The sequence below is a fragment of the Helicoverpa armigera genome, chromosome 8 (assembly GCF_030705265.1).
Source record: "Helicoverpa armigera isolate CAAS_96S chromosome 8, ASM3070526v1, whole genome shotgun sequence".
In the NCBI taxonomy this organism is placed as follows: Eukaryota; Metazoa; Arthropoda; class Insecta; order Lepidoptera; family Noctuidae; genus Helicoverpa; species Helicoverpa armigera.
This window is the reverse complement of record NC_087127.1, coordinates 7,654,895-7,677,982: the sequence shown is the minus strand read 5'-3', so window position 1 is coordinate 7,677,982 and position 23,088 is coordinate 7,654,895. Positions and strand designations below refer to the sequence as shown.

The 23,088-nt window shown below is 37.2% G+C and overlaps 3 protein-coding genes across 5 annotated transcripts in view; 2 read left to right on the top strand and 1 right to left on the bottom strand.

Moving 5' to 3' along the window:
* LOC110374799 (uncharacterized) overlaps positions 1-23,088 on the top strand; it is a 340,622-nt gene that overhangs the window by 147,638 nt on the left and 169,896 nt on the right. The gene's annotated exons all lie outside the window — the stretch shown is intronic.
* Chas (chascon) overlaps positions 1-23,088 on the bottom strand; it is a 106,828-nt gene that overhangs the window by 3,465 nt on the left and 80,275 nt on the right. For all 3 annotated transcript variants that reach the window (XM_021332628.3, XM_021332627.3, XM_064036062.1), the window contains 5 exons: positions 11,297-11,449; positions 9,582-9,683; positions 8,814-8,964; positions 8,408-8,494; positions 598-1,810 (listed from right to left, as the gene is read on the bottom strand). In XM_021332628.3, the coding sequence (XP_021188303.3) occupies positions 598-1,810; positions 8,408-8,494; positions 8,814-8,964; positions 9,582-9,683; positions 11,297-11,449 (1,706 nt within the window). The remainder of the gene's footprint in view (positions 1-597; positions 1,811-8,407; positions 8,495-8,813; positions 8,965-9,581; positions 9,684-11,296; positions 11,450-23,088) is intronic.
* LOC110374792 (N-terminal Xaa-Pro-Lys N-methyltransferase 1-like) lies at positions 11,653-12,406 on the top strand. The gene has a single exon (XM_021332670.3). The coding sequence runs from the start codon at positions 11,727-11,729 to the stop codon at positions 12,384-12,386; it is 660 nt and encodes a 219-aa protein (XP_021188345.2). The 5' UTR covers positions 11,653-11,726; the 3' UTR covers positions 12,387-12,406.

Genomic DNA, 23,088 nt, shown 5'->3' with positions numbered 1-23,088 from the left:
ATTCTTACTTCACAATAGCTGTATGAAAATGGCACTAATGAGTTCAACTGTTCATTGTAATCTACACTAAGAACAAGAATGCGACTGCAAGGTAAACCTAGCTACCTCTGCCACCGTCCATGTAAACAATAGAACAAACAGACTTCGTGTGGTGAAACCACTCATACATAACTCAAATACATATTCTTTTGAAATTACTACGTTTTACCAGAATTTACGAAACAAGGCCCAACCCACATGTTCCAACTTACAGCGATTTCCACATTTATTAGATACTATCGGCTCATATCAAAACGCCGTAAGCTTATGATAATAATAAACACAAAGCAATAATTAAAGGCTTCGTAGATTTTGATGTAGGTGGACGCGGCTGGTAGTAGAACAAGCTTCTATTTAAGGCTTATTGGATAACATTTTTTTATAAAAAATTGAATATCTATCATCTAAGATCATGAGCTTAATGTGTTCAACACCAAAATAGATAAACGCGGGAGAGGCTGTTATGACTGATGCCAAATATGAAGCGACACATTTTATTACAAAGGCTTATTAATTTTATTGATGTTTTGATGACAATAGGAAGTAATTAATGCTCACCTTTCGCGGTGATCGCGGGCGTCGGCGACGGCTGCGCGTCTCGAACTGCCCTCGTACTTGTGCTCTCGGCCGTAGATGCTGGGCGCGAAGGGGTCCTCCCCAAGGTAGTAGCGGTGCGGTGGAGCGACGGGGGGCGCCAGCTCGCCACCGTACTGCTTGTAGGTGCGCGACGAGTGCTCCGGCGACGGCGTCCGAGAGTTGCGCCAGCGAGCACGCCGCTCCGCAGATGCCGAGCGAATCTTACCAACCAACTTCCGAATTGAGTTCCCGATCGCAGACCCCACTGACTTACGTGCCGGAGATGGACGCCGCCCATTGTCAGCGAAACGAGTTTTCTGATTCTGTTTGCGTTCATCCCTGTCCCGTCGCCTCGGTGGTGTACGATCTCTGTCCGAACTTTCACGCCTCTCTCTGGGAGGAGAATAATCCGGCGGGGGTTCTACTGCCCCTTCTTCACGACTATCACGTGACCGTCCCGAATTCTCGTTCCGGGATGAGCTTCTGTAGCCACTGTCGTAACGATGTTCTTCAGATAGTCTTTGTTTCACCGGTCGTTTTCGTTCCGGCGCGATAGGCCGGTAGTCGTCTTCGACCGAGGGCTCGCGGAAGGAGCGCTCGGCTTCTAGCGGCCGGAAAGGCGAGCCACGCGGTGGGCTGTGCATAGTTGACGACGATACGTAGGCGGAGTCGTCGCGCGAGGGCGGATGACGGCGGCCGATAGGTGATGACCTCCCCTGAGGCGAGTCGCGCTTCCCGTACACATGTCTAGGGGAGGAGCCGTTTAATCGATCGTCACTAGCATATGGTGAACGCACTGTCGGTGGAGATGGTGATGAGCTGCGTGGTTCAGGCATCCTGGGTTTACTGGCACGTCGCTGCGACCAGTCCGCAACTCCCTTGAAGTATCCACCGGTCCTGTTCACTGGTGCTGCTGGTCGTTCGTCTGAAGGCGTCGACGATTTCGTTTTGCGAAGCACACGATCTCCATACACAGGTGGTGGTGGCACAGATGATGTCTTCCCGTAGTATCCCTCGTCTTCAGCCTTTTTATAAAAGGCGGGATCAGGTCTTCGTCCTATTTCTTCAGCGATAGAGTCGTGTGATGAGCGGGATTCACTGCCGAAATGGTTTTCCAGCCACTTGGATGTTTCTTTCTTGCGTGTTTCCTCTTCGATGTCGTAGTCGACGGGACGTTTGTAATCCTTGTCGTGTTCTGTAAACAGAGTGAAGTATGAGCGCGGAGCACAGTGCGGCGGCGCGGGCGCTCGCGCTGCGGCTCGCGGTGGAGTGGCGCCCGCACCGCATCCTCTAACACACGCTATGGCGTAATCATTCAGTCAATAAGTTTGCCAAACTACCGAAGGTCAATGCGATGTACAGCCGAGACAACTTTACTTAACTGCTACGAGACATTAACGTGCATATTATTCACTGAATGATAATTTCTAGGTCAGTATTACTTCACGTTATGTTTATGGTATTATGTAATTATTGTCAACTTTGGTGGTCATTTAACTAAGATGGCAATACGACTATTGTATTGAGATCAGTATTCTTAGAGCAGTGGCCATTTTAGGTAATATCCAAGGGAGAGAAATGGTGGCACTGGCGGCTGAATTAAAGTCCTAATAAATAATATTATCTAACAAATGCAACCTTAATGGTGCTTGATTTGAATTGAATGGTATTTCAAATACCGTTCGATACGAATTTGTCCCTTACATCGTTCTCAAAACTTCAAAAGGGCACCGCAAATGTGCCTGAATCTATATAAAAAGCTGTTACATCAAGATTGACAAGTCGCTGACATTACGACATTGCGTGCGGAACCGGGCGATCTTCGCAATCAAGTTTACACGCCCTATAGCCGCGCGTCATTGCGAAAACTGTGATTAAATACACATTTATGAGGAAATTTCTCTGATTTATGCGTAGTATCGTTCAGATTATACATACGACTTTCTAGGTGAAAAACCTATTAGAAACTACAGAATGAAATTGAAAGTTATGTTACTTAGAGATTCTAACATTTCCATAAAGTCGCCAAATCTATTTCCAACAATAGCTATATAAAACTTTTCAAACCAAAACAATGTAATTTACTGGAATTGCGTAAACAATTTATTACGTTCGTTTTTAAACACAAAATTACCTTCTTTGACTTTGTAAGATACTCAAGCCGAGCCGTCTGAATATTTGATTCGAAAACAAGAACAGTCATACGTAATGAATTACCTAATAAAGTATTGGAATTAATAAATTCATAACAGTGACTCATAATTATATGAAAATAGATTTCCAAGTAGTGCCAGCTTAGCAAATAGAATATGACTCGATCCATGACAAAATAACAGCCCACCTGTTCTACGGAGGGAGTTTTGATCCAATAAAGTTAACTACATAAAACTACAAATTATTTTAAACTATTTGTGAGCCATCTCAAAAACACCATGGCTTAGGTATGCCAATAAGTATGAATGCCGTGGTCAACGTGGTGAATTGACCACGACACCCGTAGATTAATTGACTTTCGTTACCTATTTAACTCTTCAAATCAAATTGACTATCAATTTTTCAGATAAAAAAATATCCAGACATAACATAAACTTGACCTGCGAATTGACTACCTCTATGACTCAGGCTCAGTCAATAGTTTCTTTTACGTATTTAACAGTATTAAAAACAATCAGAAAGAAACTACATATAGTCTCAACTTAATAATCACCATAGCACATGTATAAACACGGTGACACATCCATGAATCACAGAATTGAAACCATAAAGTTATGCTTTCTGAACTGTAGTGCTTATCGCAGAATTTAACGCTATACAACCTTATTGTCCTGCAGTTCTGTTATTTGGACAATGCATGGTATATGACGTCACTACATGCGAACACCTCATATATAAGCGGAGCACGCTGGTCAGCTTTTGTTCTTAGAACTTGGGAAAGCACTTGGATTTTATCATTGTTTCATAGAAGTTACCGCGGTTTAAATTTACTCATGTGGGCATACTAAGTCATTCATTACTATTCGAAGAATAAAACCATTTAATATAACTTCAAACTGTTTAGGAATAGACCAAGTTCAGTAAGCGCGCCGGCAATCAACAATTCCTGTCTCAGTGTAATTTTTCATTCATCTTACAAACATAAATGAGTATCTCTAAAACTATAGCTTTTGTTTAAATAAACTATCGCTTAAAAAATCTTAGTGCCGTCAGGGGTTTCTTTAAACTCAAGGATATAAATAGAGGACATAAAATAATTAACGACACTACAGACTTAGGGGTCAAAGAGACAGCATCGTAAAGAAAACGCAGTAAAATGCGAAACCAAGCGAATGTCAAACCGTTCAAGCTGAACAAACATGAAAGTCTAGCAAAACAATAGTTATTAACATTTTGGTTAATATTCAACAATAACTGTCACAAAATAAAACAAGATACGTGTACAAAGTAGTAAGAAAGTGGGGGAATAAACTTCTATTCGACCATTTTTATGAGATCAATCCATTGTACTCCGTGATTTGTCCCTATTCTATAGCAACAGGCCTGCGTTTGGGTTGCATACATAAAATTGTAAGGAGAAAACTTATATCGAGAAGTAGACCAATATTTTGATATCATTAATACATCGACGATTGATACACATACACGCAGTTACGTCACGTTAAAAATCACATTTCCCTTCCTAACCATTCGAAACATATTACTAAAAATTTTCATCAGAACGGATTACAGTAAACGAGCTTTAGCCGTGTCACAACCGCATTGCGCGTAGGCCCAATGATTCGCCATATGCGGCAAGTTGATGGGCATGTACCATTAAATTGGCCACTTAAAATCTCGTTTGAACGTGCCACGTGTGTTTACTAACTCCTTAATTGTTTGCAAAACAATTTACCTACCAGATTTGTGAGGGAAAGTGAATATATTGTCATTGAGAGTATACTGATATGTCTTTGACGTTCTATCGAGATTTGGATCAACGTTTACTTATTTTGTTTGCTCCTAAAGTCTGTGCTTCTACCGTCGACAGAAAGCTGACCGATAAACAACAAGAATATTTGTATTTATTGGTAATCGCAGTATACCTAGATCTACAAAATCTTTAAGTGACTTTTAGCAGACTCATAATCGCATATCTGGCTTTACAAAGGTTTTTGATGGGCCTCCATTTCTACAATAATCACATTAATCACAACGATATGTTAGGTTACTAAATTTAAGAATAGTTTAGCAGCTCTCGAAGAGAATTTAAGACCCACTTGCACAACAAAAATTCCAAAGGCTTGGGCACTTGTCACGGATGGGCCAGGAAGTACCCTCGCTCCTTTTATAGGCATTGTACGCAAAGTGCGTGGGGGTCTAACTGTCCCGGCAGCTCATTTCCTTAAAGCTTACTTATTGCCTTTAGGAAGACGTAATCTACAAGCTTTTGAGTAAGAACAACGCCTATTTACTTATTTCAGTTTAGAAATATTTATTGAAAATTAAATAAAAAATCTTAAAGTCTGCCACGCACTGGTATCACGTAAACAAAATCAGATCATCGCTTATTCATCACCATCAAAGGCAAGGTAATTATGTACACCAATAATAGTCATACACCAGTCCACTTTTTTCCTCAATTTGTCATCTCAACCGTCCAAAGCTTACATGCGTCATTTGCAACTAGGAAGCGCATTCAACACTCGTATCATTGCCGCAGTAACTCGATCGATCAACTTGAACGAACAATACGCGACCATTGAAGGGTTAAGCACAAGGTCGGTATGTATAACACATCTCATGGTCCACTAGATGTTGTTTTGTCTGGACTTTGAATAAATTGTGAGGATTTTTATGATTTAATTTTTATGGCTTTTTATGGCCTAGTTTGATTGGCATTTAGAATCATTTCCGTTACCTATTTCAAAAGATTTTAATAATGTCATGGTATCGTATATTACTTCTTCCTATTACTAACATCTCATCGATTTAATTTTAAAAGCCCTAAGTTCGTCAATTAAAAGTCAATAGATAATTGCCTTCCACTTTGCAATTTGTATAGTGTCTATCGTCAATTAATTATGGAACCCACCCGAATTATCGACAGGTCAGATTTCTTGTGCGATCTTTGTTTTACTAACTTTATTAAAAGGCAAACTAAAAGCATCTAAGAACACTGAACTAAAGAGGTGACGGACATCATAGAACAAAAAGTTCCGAACCATAAATTGATTGAACATCTCCAGAATTCCTTACCCGGATAGTCGACTTCAATTTAATTAACCCGATCTGACATAATATTTCAATCAACATGAACTATAAGTGGGAAAGAACTTGATAACTATATAAAACTAATAATACGACCAACTTTAATAGCTTGTAAAACATTCAATTTGTAAGACGTAACAACGCTTGTCCAACCTAAGGCCGAGTTCAAACTTGCGTGACGGTTTATATGATTTACAAAGGGCACTAAACTATCAGTTTTGACAAAAGCCTTAGAGAGTGAGAACAACGTGTAAATACTTGGGAACTAATTTCTTCTACAAAGTTGCCTAGTCTTCATTGCGATTAGTCTAGTATAAAATGCCTTCTTCTCGTTCTTGACAAGTCGATGGCAATCAAAATGGTGGTCTTATGTTTTAGAGGCGAGTATAGCGCGCTGGAGATCCTTAAATATTTGAACTGGTGCAGTCCTTAATTAATATGAACTCTGAATTCTATCATTTTTAAATGCGCCTCTACATCCCACCTTTCAATCTTTATATTGGATCATCTGCTAAAAGAGCTACTTGCAATAGCACGTCTCTTGTTACACTCCTCGGGTCATCAGCAGCAATAGCTATGCTAACTTCGCCTACCACCCGTGTATTCCCAGCGTTACATAGTACATACTATTAAAATAGAAGGTATAATTATTTCATTGCGAGTCACTACAACAGGTATCTGCCCACGGCGCCTGCCCATAAAATATTCTATGAACTTTTAAGGCAACCAGTTATTGCGAATAAAGCTAGTAGCAGCCGTGAGGGTGCGTTTTCAACGACGAATCCTATTGGCTGTTAGAAATACCTCATGTTTATTCAGCCAATAAGAATGCATCAATTTTATTTAATACGACAGATGTAAATGTTCGGACTAATTAAGATTCTATTTAGAATGAGGTATGCGTATAAGAAGTAAATTGCGCGTTAGTGATCTACTATGTAGGCGGCACTGAATCTTTGATATTGTTGTTGTTATTTTTAACTGGAATTATTAGACTACATAATAGTATCATGTATCTCGATGAAAGAATAACTTACCTATACAGCTGTTGCAATTCAAAGTCAAACTCAATATATATGTCGCAGGGATATGATAAAAACGGGGATTTGATCAATTCCCTAAGGGATTTGATCAAATTACGGAGGATGTTAAAATAACAACACGATTTTATCTTTTCCCTAAACAAATCTAGTGAATTGAACAAATCCCTAAACTGGTTCAGTGAAATGACAAAAATAATTTTGCTTTGATATTTTAAAGGTTTATTGGGTAAGATATACCTACATAATTATGATAATCAGGTGTGTGCAATACAAGGAAATATTGATATAAAAAATCACCATTACTCAGAACATTTTTTTATGAACTTTTCTTTAAAAAATATTTTACTTGCGTGTGATGTGCCTATTTGTAATAGTCACTTATTAAAACATGTAGCTGATTTGTCTCTGTTGCATCGTGAATTACATTAAACATTATTTTTCTTGCAGGCACGTCTATTCGTTTTGCATTGTGCGTGACAGACACTTACGGCTTGCCTAGTGTTTGCAAGCGCGACACAAATAAGAACTGACATGTTTTTTGTCATTTCACTGAACCAGTTTAGAGATTTGTTCAATTCACTAGATTTGTTTAGGGAAAAGATAAAATCGTATTTTTATTTTGACATCCTCCGTGATTTAATCAAATCCCTTAGGGAATTGATCAAATCCCCGTTTTTATCATATCCCTGCGACATATATACCGAATTCAATTCAACTTAATGCAAGCAGGTTTGAATAAACACAATAAAAACGGAAGCATAGACTTACTTCCTTTAGTCAAATAAACTGTTTTCCTATATTTTACCTGCAGTTATTAATAACGCAATTAATTATTGAAAAAACCTTTCAGAAGTACTATCTATTTTAGGCTCAGCAATTCTGTTTTTCTTTAGTACCTACACGGAACTATTTTGCCACCAAGGCTGACACTCGAAATGGCCTCATGCGACCATCGACCCATTAGCATAACGATCAGAGACACAGGTGGTTCTCTCAATGAACTTATTTAGCAAAGAATGGCGAACTTGGACATAATAAATTATGAAGTTGTCTTGTCTTCATAAACTTTAGGTAAAATAAGTAAATCTAAAGGCTTTTTGATAACTTATATGGTGTTGTAGGCTGTTAATTTTTGATTATATAATGAGTTATATACTCAAAATCTATAGACTTTTGTCTGATGCTATAATTTTAATAATTTAAGTAACTAAAAAAAGCTCTAATACCCACCAAAATGTAGAAAACTACTGCATTTTTTGTATGTATTATAATTTCTAAAATGTTTTCTTTTTTAAGTTAAATGAAAAATAAATTTTAAAGAGATTAGATTTATAAAACCACCAAGAATCAAATATTTTTATACTCTAAGGAAACTTTAATTCAGCGCCATCTATCAGTGTTTGTAAGCACTACTAACTAAAGAACGCCATCTACCAGCGAGTAGCTGAACTACAATATTTGCCATCTAGTGACAGTAACGCGAACTAATTAGTTCAGCATCTTACCGGCATGACGGAGTCGGCGCTGTCGTCGCATTCTCACTGATAAACTGTCCCAATCGTCATCCATGTTCGGCTGTCCCTCTCTTTCAACTGAAACAAAAAAAGTTGTTTACATATTTTCAGTTAAATAAATAAATGTTTTTTTAAGACTACAGTATTTAAAATTATCTACAATATTTAAATACTGATACACGACCCTTTTCCCAACTATGTTTGGGTCGGCTTCCAGTGTAAGTGGATTTAGAAGTTTAATACATTATTAATTGAAAAGAATGTCTAATTAGAATTACTATATGATTTTCAACATAAGGTTTTACCAGAATCGACTCATCATCATCGTTCTGCCCTTATCCCAATTTGGGGTCGGCAGAATTGTTTTGGTTTTTTTTTATCTTTCACATTTACGTACCTTCTTCAGTGCGGGAGCGCGAGTTGATGTGCGTAGCGACCCGCAAGCCACCCGCCATCAGATCAGTGCTCTGCTCGAGGTCCACTCGCTTGCGTCGCTCCGTGCCCCCTGTCTGTTCTACCACGCTCTTATCGCTCGCCAAAGATTTTGCCTGCACATTTTAAACAAATAATTATTCAATAATTGCAGTTTTTTTGATCCCAAAATGTTTTCCCTTATAAAAAGTGGAGATAACGCTATTAAAAGGAGATGCCTTTATAGTACCTACTGAAATTATCAAAACGTACAAAGAGTATATGGAACTATGAAATGTGGTACATGATGCGAGATTTACAATAAAGTATAGAGCTAGCGCTTTTCATCAATATCTGAATAGAATTTCGCAAAAGCCAGAAATGACATAAATTAAACAGCAAATCATCCATCAAAATCATTGTCTTCTATTTAAAAAGTAGAAATCGAACCCAGATAGAGCATGATGAATGATATCTTTGCCATTTAAACAGAATGCGAAAAACACAAAGCAAGTCATTCTATACGTATTACTGAAGTTAATACAAATGATTAATTAAGTTTTCTAGTAGATTCCCAGTTATAAAGTCAGTACTTACTGAAAACCACTTTTCAACATCTTCCCTCAAACATTGTTTTTCAAGGTCATGTAACAAGTAGGCACTTAACGGTTAGTCGAGAGCTACCTAACATTAAGTATATCACATCAAGTACTACACTAATATCATAACTCTTAAGTATATCAAGAACATCTACCTCGTCTTTAGAGAGTTCTTCGTCACAGATCCGTTCTTGCTCCTTGGTGTGTCGTGTCTCCGTCACTATCGTGCCATCTGGTCGCAATGCGCGAAGTTCCTCCTGCCACAAACAACTACGGTTAGGTATGCACGGGTTACAATAGAAAGGCCTACTAACGGCTGTTCCCAATATTGTATCTGGTGTTTTGAGGTTGTTGCTGTGGTGAGAATCGGTCAATCCTTGTCCGTGAAGAGGAGGCCTGTGGATGATGATAATGATGTTTTCCTTCCTAGAGATAGGAATTTGATGTTACTTGAATATATGGGGCTTATGTCCAAAGTCTATCTTTAGTAAGCAAAACAACATAAAGATATTATATTGGGAACGGCCGTTACTTACTCAATTTATTTATACAACATCACGATCTCTGAATAGGTACACATTGACCAGGAAATGGTTAATGTCGCGATGTACAACGTGTTGGGTCTTAAGATCAAGGGGATTGATCAATGTTTCGTTTTGTTATTGGCTACGATGGAAATTTTAAAACAATGGGCACGAAGAAATTCAATGGCATACAATAATTATATTTATTATTATTTATGGGATTATTTAAAGGTATTTTTTCAAGGTCTTATGTTACCCGAAAATCTATTTTACCCCGGTGACCGAGAGGTGGCCAATATTTCATATTTTACCTTGTGCTAGAATCCACAAGCTAATCCCTGGATATTAAAGGACTCCAGCTCTTCATTTGACCCAAAAATTCATCTTTGAAACATGGACCAGTAACAATGCTGCCAGAGAAGAGAGATCATTTTCATTGCCAGAGATCATTCACTTAATTTATCTTGTCTCCTTATGATCTTGCAAAAAAACTAACGTCATAGAAAAAGAGAAGAAAAATCTTCCATACAGCGGTCAGTATAGTTTCTGGGACACTAATATTTGTTGACTCATATTTGCGCAAACCCAACGGTCAGTAATGAATACCTAGTTAAGAACAACAGAAATGCAACCCAATCCGCCTCTATTATATTACTATAAAATTAAGAAATACATATTTATTGTCGAGACACTTCAGCCGTTATTCGACTAGAGCCGGTTCCGTTTCCCAATTCTATTTCTTGGAAGTAGTTTGTGAAATCTAACCATCAAATTAGCAATATTGAACAATAAATAAGTAAGTTTGCTCTTTTATTTTGAACATTCGTATTGATATTTGAATATTGGTTAGTATGTGTCAAGCGTTATGTATGTAAATGACACAAAAGTAAAAAAAAACTGGAACCGCTGCTTTTAAACAAATCTGGGCTTTTGTTTGCTTTTGTATCGATAACTACTTCTAATTTCAGGCACCCATGACCCACAAACAGTCTTAGTATTTCTTTTGGTGATAATAGAGGTGTTGTAGACAAATACATAGTATTAGCGTCTAGACAGGTTAATGTACATAAGAAGGACTGCGCAGCAGTATTTTGAGAACTACGAGTAGAAAGTATCAGGAACACCCAAACGTGCGTCGCTTGGGTAGTAGTGGTGCCAATCTCAAAGCAAATAACTGACGATCAGTCTGTTAATTATTTTTTGTAGATCAATTCAATGAATCAAACCTCATACATGCGTACTGAAAGAATCCTACAAAGTGTTCCTTTCATTCTCATTAATAACACTATGGGTAAAAACATTTTAAATGAAACTTCTGATTCTAAAGGTAAATAACATTGTCTTACGGTGTCATCAGTAGTGACAGTAGTATTGTACGCGATGGTATCCTTCACAAGCTTGGGCCCGCGCGGAACTAGCGCCAGCTGATGTTCTGTCTGCGACTTCAGAGCATCGCGGATGTCCTCCTCCGGGGTCTCATTCACTGCCGCTATCAAAGCCTGCAACAAAACAATCAGAATTTAGAAAAAGTAACAACAGTCTCCCGAACAATTCACATGAACTACATTATTACTTATAACTGCGCATGAATTTGAAACCGTAAGTAACAGAGTTTGCAGAAAAAAAGATTGTATCTCAAAAAAACAAAATTCTTTGAATGTCACGGAGGATGGCAAGGAATGGCTTTTTGCCAAAAAGAAAACATAAAATTGTCATGTGGTAGTCAAAAGTGACAGTTAAGAAATAATAAATAAAACTAATAAAAAAAATGGCACGATGACCGAAAGTTTATTTTACAAAAGAGCAGCGCTTTACTGGGCCAATGTGCCAGCAACGGTCGACGGAGTACTCGGTGGCTTTGGTCACATTTCAGAAATCGACCTCGATGGATCCAGGAAATTCTTAGATGAAATATTGGCTCTCAAAAACCCTCCAGACACAAAATTAGCTCTGGATTGTGGAGCAGGGATCGGGAGAGTAACTAAGCACGTACTGCTACCACGATTTGAAAAAGTCGATTTAGTTGAGCAGGATGAAAAGTTTCTTACAAGCGCCAAAGACTACATTGGCGCAGATTATGGGAATATAGAATCGGTGTACAACTGCGGTCTTCAGAATTTCAAACCGCAAAAAACGTACGATCTCATCTGGTGCCAGTGGGTAAGCGGGCATTTAAAGGATTACGACTTGATTGATTTCCTTGAGCGGTGCCGAATATCTCTGAATAAACGTGGTATGATTATCATAAAAGAAAATATAGCAACATCCAAAGAATTAGAGTACGATGAGGATGACTCATCTGTTACGCGACCTATAGAGCTGCTGGAGAAATTAATTCAGGAGGCTAAACTGAAAACGGTCAAGAAGGATATACAAAAAGGTTTTCCAGATGACATTTACCCAGTCCACACGCTCGCTTTAATTGGTTTAGAATAATAAATAGCTTAGAACTTAAACCATCGTATTATTGAGTGTCAGAATGCATTGCTAACAGGTTACATTTACGACTTTAGTTGGATATTTATTCACGTCTTAATACAAGTGAGTTTATCTTTGTTAGAGTAGTGAATCGTGGCCCGAATTCGTGATTGTGTCGTTTAATAAAGTAGGATCCCGGGCGTGCCGCGGCTTCGCAACCTACTCGCAAGTGCATTCACCGTTTTGGTGTTAAGTTACGAAATACTTGCGTCAGAAGCCGCAAGGACTTCGGAATTTGATCTGTTGGCTACAAGGCTTTGTTGATATCTAATACTTTTAGTAACAATCGCACAATTAGTAGGTCAATCTAAAAGTGGGTTTTGTCTTGTGGCCTTTGAAAAGAGGTAATGAAGTTTCTGCATCCGCAAGGCGGCGCACATCGTGGCTGTAAGTATGGAATTTCAATTGAGGTAAGATCCGTGCAATGATGGCGTATCTTTGATAATTAGCCGTTGAACGAGCGATGATGTTCAATCAAAGAACAGTTAGCGATGAATATCGCACCGCGCTCTATTATTAGGGCCGCGTCAATCTTTGCAACGTGGTATCGAGCCTTGCCCAGCAATTTGATGTTACAGTTACATTCCGAAACGGGGGAATGTTCCCGTAGGTTTGATATACGGTTTATGAGCGAAACTAGTTGCGTCTTACTTCCTAGATAATGTTTTAACCGGCAATTATGTTTGCCTTGAGACAAAATTGTAGTACGACCTCAGTTGATGCGAAAGGTAGATGTAAAATGGTAAATGTCACGAGTGATGACGTTATTTCTGTCGATGACCAAGCTTGACCCGTGTCGTATCGATGTTTCCCAAAGATTGGAACGCTAGATGTGTTTACAATTTCTTTTCGCGTACTTCGGTTAAAATGTAACGTTACTCTGCGTGTTTTTTAAGAGTAGCAATATACAAGTCATCTAGCTGTAAATCTATTGGGTTTTACAATAGGTAAAAAAAATATTAGTACCTATTCATGCCTAGTGCTGTAATTGATGTGCGTAGATAATTCAAGAGTAGATTTTTGATTCTTTGAGTCGTGTTCAGATTACATAGTGCGGTCGTTGCCCACTGTAATCTTGGAATAGACGTAACCTAAAAGGAGTTCAGGCAAAACTTATTAAAAATGTAATTTGCGTTTAGTTACTAATATCGCAACTCAGCTGAAATTAATGCGATATTGTATGTCTAATTGCTACTTTATTTTATTATGTTTGGTTATTTAAACGACAAAGAAGTTGTCTTGAAAAGGAAAATTATAGGAATAATATTTACTCATACACTTTAAGTATTGAACTTATCGAAAGTGATTGTTGTTAATGTTTTTTTTTTTCAGAAATGAACTCGCCTGGTTTCCGTTTCAGCGAACATATTTACAAGGAAGTTTTTGTGCTCCTAAATGTCACCGATTTTAACATAATCTTAGCCAATACCTACAACGAACATTTTCAAAAATAACGACCAATATAATAACAAACACATTCTAACCTAAGTAATAAAAATACACAACCCATGATAATAATCTAACTTGCGACTAAAACTGGTTGCTATTTCCGTTGAGACTGACGCGCAAAAAACGGTTGCTAAGTTAGAGATAGCTCTCAAACGTGACTGTTGGAGAAAGAGAACGGCAGATCCACGGAGTAAGGAAAGATGAGCAGAGATATCATAATGCAGGTAGGTCAGGCGCCCTCATCATCATCATCATCATCAGGCGCTCTTGTAGGTCAAAGTCGTACGGTGGTCATGACTAACACGATCAGTTACGAGACGTCTGTCAACGATTTTTGGTATTACAACAAAAAAATGGTCGGGTCCAAAAAAGTCGTATGAGGGCAAAAACAGTAACGTTCCCCGTCTCCCGCTCACCCGCATTTTGGCGCGCTACTTTCTTAGGCGATTTTCCGTCATGGCACCTCCGCTAGTCATTTTGTTCTCCTTGGACAGATTACTGGCAAATGTAGGCATCACGCATTATAACCTTCTTTCAGTAAGTACCTAGTTTATTTACGCTTCTATAAAGACGCACGTGGGGTTCACAAAGGGCCACGGAAAATTTTACTACCTACGAACGTTAGAAAGTTTATACTTAATTGAATTTATGTTTCTAAAAGCACATGTATTGTTCTTGACACCTCGTGCATCTTTCAAACGGTACTTAAGTACCTAATATTTTATTTAACGACGAAAGCAATTATGCAGTTATTTAGTACTTTATTTATGTTACTATTACTAGCCGTTTTCCCGCGCTTTCATCCACGTCTCGTAGGATCTATTGCCCGTACCGGAATAAAATATAGTCTAGGTAATTTGGGAAGAGTGCAGCTTTCCAAAAGTGAAATAGTTTTTCAAATCGGTTTGAGTAGTTTTGGAGCCTTTAGTGAACAAAGAAAGAAAAAAAAATCTTTATTATATTAGTATAGGTGAATTATATAGGTTTCATCTCGATTCTCAGTCGGTTATATAGCATATATAGCATAAAGCAAGGCTCGATTTTTAAAGATTTTTGAACCATACGTATAATTTTAACTAAGTCCAAAATTCAACAATTCCAGGAATCGTTCATCTTAAACAATAAGGCAAACAAAAAACCAACGGCCAGTTCAAAGCTTAGGATGAAAATAATTGACCATAATTTTTCTTAACGAATAATGATGATCGATTAGGAACTTATGCTTAGAGATAAAGAACTAAATAGAATATACACAATATAAAAAGGAATAGCCTTTTTTTAAGAGTAAAGCAAAATGTATTTCTTATTCGACAATACTGTGATATTCTTTAGGAGACATCATTTTGTGAAATCATCAAGTCATCTTATGCTCTGTTCCTATCAAATAATATGGTATTCATTAAAACCGGACATATTTATGCAGGAGTGCAAAAGTAATAATGCCCAACGTCTTTCTTTGTGAAATAGTAAATAGGTAGTATTTACTTATTTTCCTGGATTAGATGGAACGTGAGTTTATTGAAGCTAAATAAAAAATATACCGTTGCTGTACCTACTACTGCTTTGATTATAATCTTTATACCTGCGAAAATTATAGTCTCGCACTTCAATATGTGAGAATATTTCGTGAAAGGAACGCCTTCCGACCTAGCTAAAGAATGTATGATAGAAATATTGACTAATTTTAGTTCGAAGTTGAATCCCTCCTATATTGTATATTATTAGTTTAATATTAGCAATAGTACCTAAGGTACTTAATTTGGTGCTAGCGGATTGTTCGAAAGAGTTACCGCAGCCCAGGTACACAAATGGCTTAAAAGTCTGCATAAGTCTGACACTCCCTCCCGATCAAAAAAGGGTACTTAGTCTTAACAACTTAATCAACCGAAATTAATACAAAAAATGTAGATTTATTACATGCCTATACGCATCCTCGATTTATATTATTATTGTATCGTGCAGTGATACAATTATTTTCGCAAATTAACTTAAAATTATAGCTTACGTGTTCTTATTTAAGAGAACGGATATAATCAATTTATTGCAACACTTTAATAACTTAAACTAGATTACCATTAACAACATAACTATGTATGTAAGTATGTAGGTACAGTTGAGTACAAAACTAACCTAGTTTTTTAACAGACCTATACATTGGGCTTAAGATCTTAAAATATTCCGCCGAAGCATTCGCAGTTATTCGGAGTATTTTTATTTATGCAGCATTTACCAAATAACTGCCAAAAACCTGGTTTACATTTTCAGAAAATAACGTAACTTTTTTTAACAAAAACTTTTTTGGCATACCTTCGTTTCTTCCTTTGAAAATTGAAGGTGTACCCCTACACCTTCAATTTTCATTCTTGAAAAAAACCTTCATTTGAATTGTATTAAAATTAATGTTCACTATTTAATGAAGGAATGAAGCTGTATGTTCTACTGTAGCTGTATGTGCTGTGTATTCTAGTTACATTCGTGTCAAATGTTACAAACAAGAGTGAAACTCGGTAGGTATGCAAGGAAGCGGAAATCGGTCGCAAGAGCTGTACATAATTCTTGTAATACAACTTACATTACATACCGACTTATGTCTATCCATTCAATCATAACACATTACTTATCTGTGTCAAATCTTCCGTAAATAAATAACTAAATGAAAATATTAAATATACCTTCCTCCGTGTATTTATATTCGCGTATTACCATAATGTGTAAGCTTTGAACACATTGCAAGGAAGCACATTAATTTTCAATATTGCGTAATTTGTCAAAAGATTTCTAAAGACGACAAATAATTTATTTAGTACCGGTTAGAAGCTGTAAAGTTGTGTACCTTAATTAGTTGAACTCAAGCAGGGAGAAATACCTTTTGACAAATTGGTTTGAAAGTTGCACCTTGTAGAAGGAACCTACATGATGCAGATGAGGTTAGAATTATATGCTGTTTCTCGTTTAAAGATGCAAATGCAAAGCTGTTTAATTTATTCCATAATTAGTTTAGAATTAAAACTTTTATAGTCTTTGATTAAAACAAATTCTAATTTGCAAAAATCAATTACCAAGTTACGAACATAACTATTTCCCGCAACTGATCTCACAAACCGGCGACACAGCGTGACGCGCCCGAGCGCACAAAATGACAACGCAAGCTCCGCTGTCATACGCTACTAGTTTCCAATCATGATTTATTCGCCGTACCGCGCCGAAGATTTATCTAACATGTGACCGTCCCATGACATTGATTTAATTGAATATTGTGCCGCTCCTCATTACAAAATAAGAGCAACATTAAATTACGTTGATGCAGCGGCCAGTCAAGTGGGAGAGGACACGACAATCCACTTAGTAGCTGCTACCCTGTGACAACTTACCCTGAATTAAGATCGCATCGTGCGAACACTATCTTAACTACAAACTACTCAAGTTTTTAGTAAAAAGATCAATGTTTAATTAAGTGCAATTTATTTGAAGGAACAGGTGTAGTGTTGTTTATTTGGCAGCTGTTTGCGATATAATTACTGTTCTTTCTGTGTCTTGAAATGTATCGGTTTTACTTTTGACGAACTGGTAATAAAATGCTGTCAAGTATTTTAAACACTCAGCATACGGTACAGAAGATTAAAGAAATATTCTGTTCGAAAATGACTCTACAAAAATAGACATAATTAAATCTACTAATTTAACAACGCATCACAATTATATACATCGTGTATAAAAGAACAGTGTTGCCTACAAAAGCTGGCATGTTCCACTATCCTCAATAACCTCCTATATCATACAATTGAGAGAATGAGCTACGCAATTTTTTTCATTCCCATGTTACCATAAAATTATAACAATCAAGTGAAAACACTTCCAACTGTTTCTATTTAGCTTACATGAACACCGCACAAGATGCTGTTATTAATTTATTTTTTAAATTATAGTTTTTCTAGGTATTTACATAGTTTTTTTTTATGGGTTCATCCATTCATACACTTTATATGTTTCAATTCGGGAGTTCGGTGAGTTAAGAGATTTGAAAAGAAAATTATCATAATGCGTTTTTATAAAAAGAAAATGTACACTCCGAGACAAAACTAATTGGCCAATTAAACTAAAATGCGAACTTATAAAAACAAATACCAACACATTTCATAATAACTGTTTATTCATCAAGCTTGTTAGCGTAGAAGTGTAAAGATTATTTCCGTTGAGCTGGGTATATGACAGAGTGATATATCGCGTGTGTCGCTTGTCCACAGATTGTCATAAGATAGTGATCGCACATTAGTGACTGGCAATTAAACGATAAAATGCTGGAAGTAATTATAAGGAAAAAAACACGTGTTTTTCACTAATTAACTTGACGTAAGTTGTACACTTCCTGGTATACGGATTTCGTGAATGACATTTAAAATATTTTTAACGAAAGTCTTAAATCGCCAAATTGTGTTTCGTATATGTATATTATTTTCTAAATTTCTCGCTAATGACAATTGAGTTAAAGAGTAAATATTTAATGACAATTTTGACATAAAAGTCCTGGCTAGATTAAAAACAGAAAATAACACACAAAGTTCGTTATGTATAAATAAAAAAAACAATACCTACAGCGCAGATTTAAAATGACCTGAACTGTGTCGTTTTTTGGCAACAGAACTAAAATGGCCGACAGATTATACAGGCTGATAATTTTTTGCTTTGACTTCTGGGAATGGAAGATATTATCCTAATATGGTGTTTTACATTACCGTAATTCACAGTGTTCTCTTATTATTTTAACAATTTAATATCATGTAATGAGGAGACAGATGGCAATCTTAAATAACCAACTAAAAAGTTTGCCATAAAGAAATTAACGTCACGACAGTGTGTTTTTGGACCCCAGGCGACTGGCCACATATTAGGCCAAAATTTTAACTGTATCGTCGACAATAAAACGGTTTTCATGGTGGGTTTTTCGGTATTCCAAAGCCGCTACTCTCCCGCTATTTCTGTATAACTACACAAAATGCAGAAGCAACATTCCAAGAAAATATTTTTTACAAACAACTTTTTCTAAAAATTATCAAAGCTCGTTAGGACTAAAATAATCTCCGGGTATGCGAGTTCTTCATAGTTTTTTTTTTCTAGAACAATTTGTAATCATAAATCATAATGCAATTATTTTTTTGCCGTACATCCACAGTCGTGTGGCTTAGTTACTTAACTAAACGTCGCTATTTCCAAGCTTGGTTTGTTTTTAACTCATTTTATTAAGAGACTAGCTGTAATTGAGTAAATAAGTTTAAATTACCCACACAAAATAAACGATACCAAAACGGTAATATCGTTACACAATATTCATATAACAGCCACAACCGCACCATTCAAAACTAAAACCGCTTTGCAAACTATCTAATATCTGCTATAACTATCGCATACCGTAAAAGCTTATAACTATAATAAAATAAAACAAGATAGTCGCTAATGAGTACCTTGTATTTATCTCTAAGAAAACCCACGCACACTGCCTCCAACGTGTAACTCATTCATATCCAGCCTGTACGAATCTAAGGAACCTATAAATAAGGTTGGCTACAGGCTATAAAATGAGTATCGGGGAGTTTCGAGATATCAAGAAATATCTCTATAATTTTATCCAACGTCTAACTACAAGCAAGTATTTTTATGACAGCCGTTAAATATAAATCCAGTCGAGGATAGGTTTGTTCTAGCTTTTGAGTGCGATTCAGCAAATATATTGCTAAGAAATCCAATCAACATTAAGATACAATTACAATTTTCTCATTATGTTATCGGAGTCGTTTACTTTCATGGTTCGTGAACGTAAAACTTGATAGCTGAAGTAAATAATTGAATTGTGTACATATCTGGGAATATTTTTAGAAATAAGAAACAGTGCCATTGTTAGGATATTTCAGTGAATGATGAAACAAAACTTAAAGTACATATTAATCAAACGAAAGTACTTTTGTAGTCTAATTTCAGAAAATATTCGCCATATCCATTATCCATAGCATATCCATTCCATGTTATTATACCTCACACAATGGTTTCCCATTTTCCGTATTCTATCTAATTTAAAATCAACCAATTAAACTGTCCGTTTAACAATAAGTTGATGCTAAATCTTAAGATTATTACCCGCACTTAATCTTGATTTTCTCGTTCGCCTATATTCTATGGTAATAGAATAAATTAATTTTACTATAAACGATACTGTGAGAGATATCTCGAGGAAATTGTGGATGAAATCAATATAACCGCGGAATTAAATTGATACTTAACTATTTCACCTACATAGCAAGATCTTAAGCTTTCAAGCTAAGTAATAAGTTTACGAGGTAATGTATAATCTTTAGGCAATATGATTTTATCAAGACCATAATGAGGTATAAAATTTGCCCAATTCTTCATCACCAAATTCGAAATTGAAATAGAGTAACTTAATAAATGCACCCTGAAGTTTATACCAGTTTCACTTTTTATGAACGGTAGCATGCTTGATCTTCCGTCACACGAGTTCGCGCCTGTTAACTGGGAGCCTAGTCTATATGTAAGTTTATCTTATGAATCGGCGTATAGTCGAGACTTTCTCGACGCATCTGCCGAGGCTCCTGATTGAACACGCGATACCAAGCGTAAAATACTTAGAAATAATTTCACAATCATTCAACTAGCGTCTGCCTTTTTGTCCCGTCCATAAAGCAGATAACATCTTAGCTAGATAGTGCTGCAGACACACGGTTAAATGATGTCACTGAGGAAATTCTTCATTTTAGCGTAGGATTTATATTTAGTTTCATTATGAGTGGTACTTGATGTACGGATATTCGAATACTAAAGTTTTGTTGAATGAATCATCTTATTCGAATGCAAGGCCTTATTTGCAATTACTCTTGAATTTTAATTAATTGGTTTCTAAAACTGGAATGTTTTAATTGATTGTAGTTTTCATTTCCTTACTATAATCTCTGCATAAAATAAGACTGGCTGCTTAAGCTCAGTGCTGCGATGTGAAAGCCTGCGCCTAGTATCGTGAATCTGTGGAGCATCGTCTCGCCAACGACCGACCTTCGCATCCAGTTGGAAGTCACCGACAGACAATCTTTTTTCTCTTCGCACAATATATTATACGAATAATTTATTACTTCAATGTATATTGAAATAGCAATTTATAATAAAACGACGGTTGGAACAGGTTTGCGCAGGGTGGTCGCGTGAAATTAAAGACTATATTTTTACTTATTTGAATGTGTTTTCTCAGTACGCTTTTAGCATCAGCAAAAAATCTACAAAAAAGAACAAAAAGGCCTCGCATTCTTCGCTGTACAGCTATAGAAATGAATAATAGCTGTGTAAAAATGTGAACATTTTCCGTGGTAGAATCGACAGGTATACAGGTGGGGTCGAGCTCGCCACGATTCTTGAGATATCTAAGTTGTGCATCGGCCTTGAGAAAGCCGCCGCTTGCTGCCGCTCGCTCCGCGCGCTGACCTTTCCGCTCCTCCCCGGCCAGCGTGGTTATTTATTGCTATCGAACGCGTGATAAATCCGCAGCATCTGTGCCGTGTACATCCGTGTTGTCTACCACGAAATGAGTAACGAATTGTTTCGCGGCGCTGCTTTGGTAGCGTTCGATGACAACTGCGGTGACACGCAGTCATACTACTCGTAATATTGATTTATACTTATTGCCGGCATTGATTTATTCCGCGTTAGCAGCACGCTGACGCTGTGTGAGGTACTGAGCCTTAAATGTGATCGATAACTGCAACCCTCTCGATAGAATAATAATAAACTCTAGAGGCATGCTCGTAGAGATCACAGTCACAAACTTGGAAGGCTTTTAGAGACGTGGAAATGTAAACAACGATTTCGTGAACGTTTAAAGCGGCACTAAACCGATCTAAGTCTCTCCACTTCTTTATTTACATTCCCCGTAGGTACTTAATTGGCAGGTACAGTTACAATTTATTATATCAATTGCGCCATACGGTACGTACCGTGTTGCAACAACTTGGAAAACATAGTTGCCTTTTCCCGCTGGGCCTTAGGTACTTGTCCGGACTTCTCAAGATCCACTATCAACTTTAAACTTTGTACCGCTCGTGGCAGCTCCGTCGTTTTATCAACAGCAGAACGTTATTTATTGGGTCCCATATTGGCGGCACATGATTTATTAGATGAACTTGAAAGGCTTCGAACAAGGAACTAAGCCCGAGTGTCTAAATTTCTAACAATACTTGCACGAATAAAGTACATTAGTCGTTAGCGTTGTTTATGAAACGTTTAACTGCGACTGGTTCAATCACAGCGGCTCGGCAGCTCCGCCGCTAGACAAGCCATAAGTCAAGTGCTCTCCTTCGCAGCGTGCAATTTTATCAAACTTGAATAGGGAGAAACCGCTCATTACTGGTAGCCTACATAAGTTGCGAAGAAAAGAAATTGCCGGGACCTTGTTCAATAAGTTGGAGGAGAAATTACTCGTTCGGGGAGTGTGCAAGGTGAGCCAGTCACCGGTATGGTCTGTGAAAGTTATTACTTGTGCGATGGACAAGTGCTGGCGTCCGCCGCCCGCGCCGGTGCGCTAACGCAGACCTAAACATTGTAATTGAGCAACTTTTTGTGTGCACTTGATATTATGGAAATGACTGTGAACTGATATGAAATAAAAAGCTGGTGTGAAAGTGAAAGCTGGATTTTAAACTAGATAATATCGAGTGTTGACGTTCTGGTTTCAATAAACCTTACATGTGCATTTCATAGTTAGAAACTAAAAAATGCACTTTCAATTATGATGTTTATTTTTATTGATGCACAAAAACTACATCATTTGAAAAGACAAATTAGTCCACAGTATCTTAGTTGCAGCAACTTCAATACAAAGACATTAATTAATCTACATTACGACCAATTTCTCGCATGACTCCGCGACTGCATTAGACAACGCGACGGTATGTCTCCATTGTCCGTCGGACAATTTCCCACGGACGACAAAACGCAGCGACAAAAACATTCGCTGCGTAATCGTCGAGTCCTTGACAATCACATTGACGGCGCCCGATGTAAACGCACTTCATTTTTTACACTCCCGCGCAGCAAAAGGAATCCAATTTATTTATTTATCCACTTAAACATACAAGCAAATAGGCTTAAGTGTCCGTTAACTCGTTCCGACAGGTAGACTATGATTATGTTTTATGTAATGTCGTATGTTTTCTTT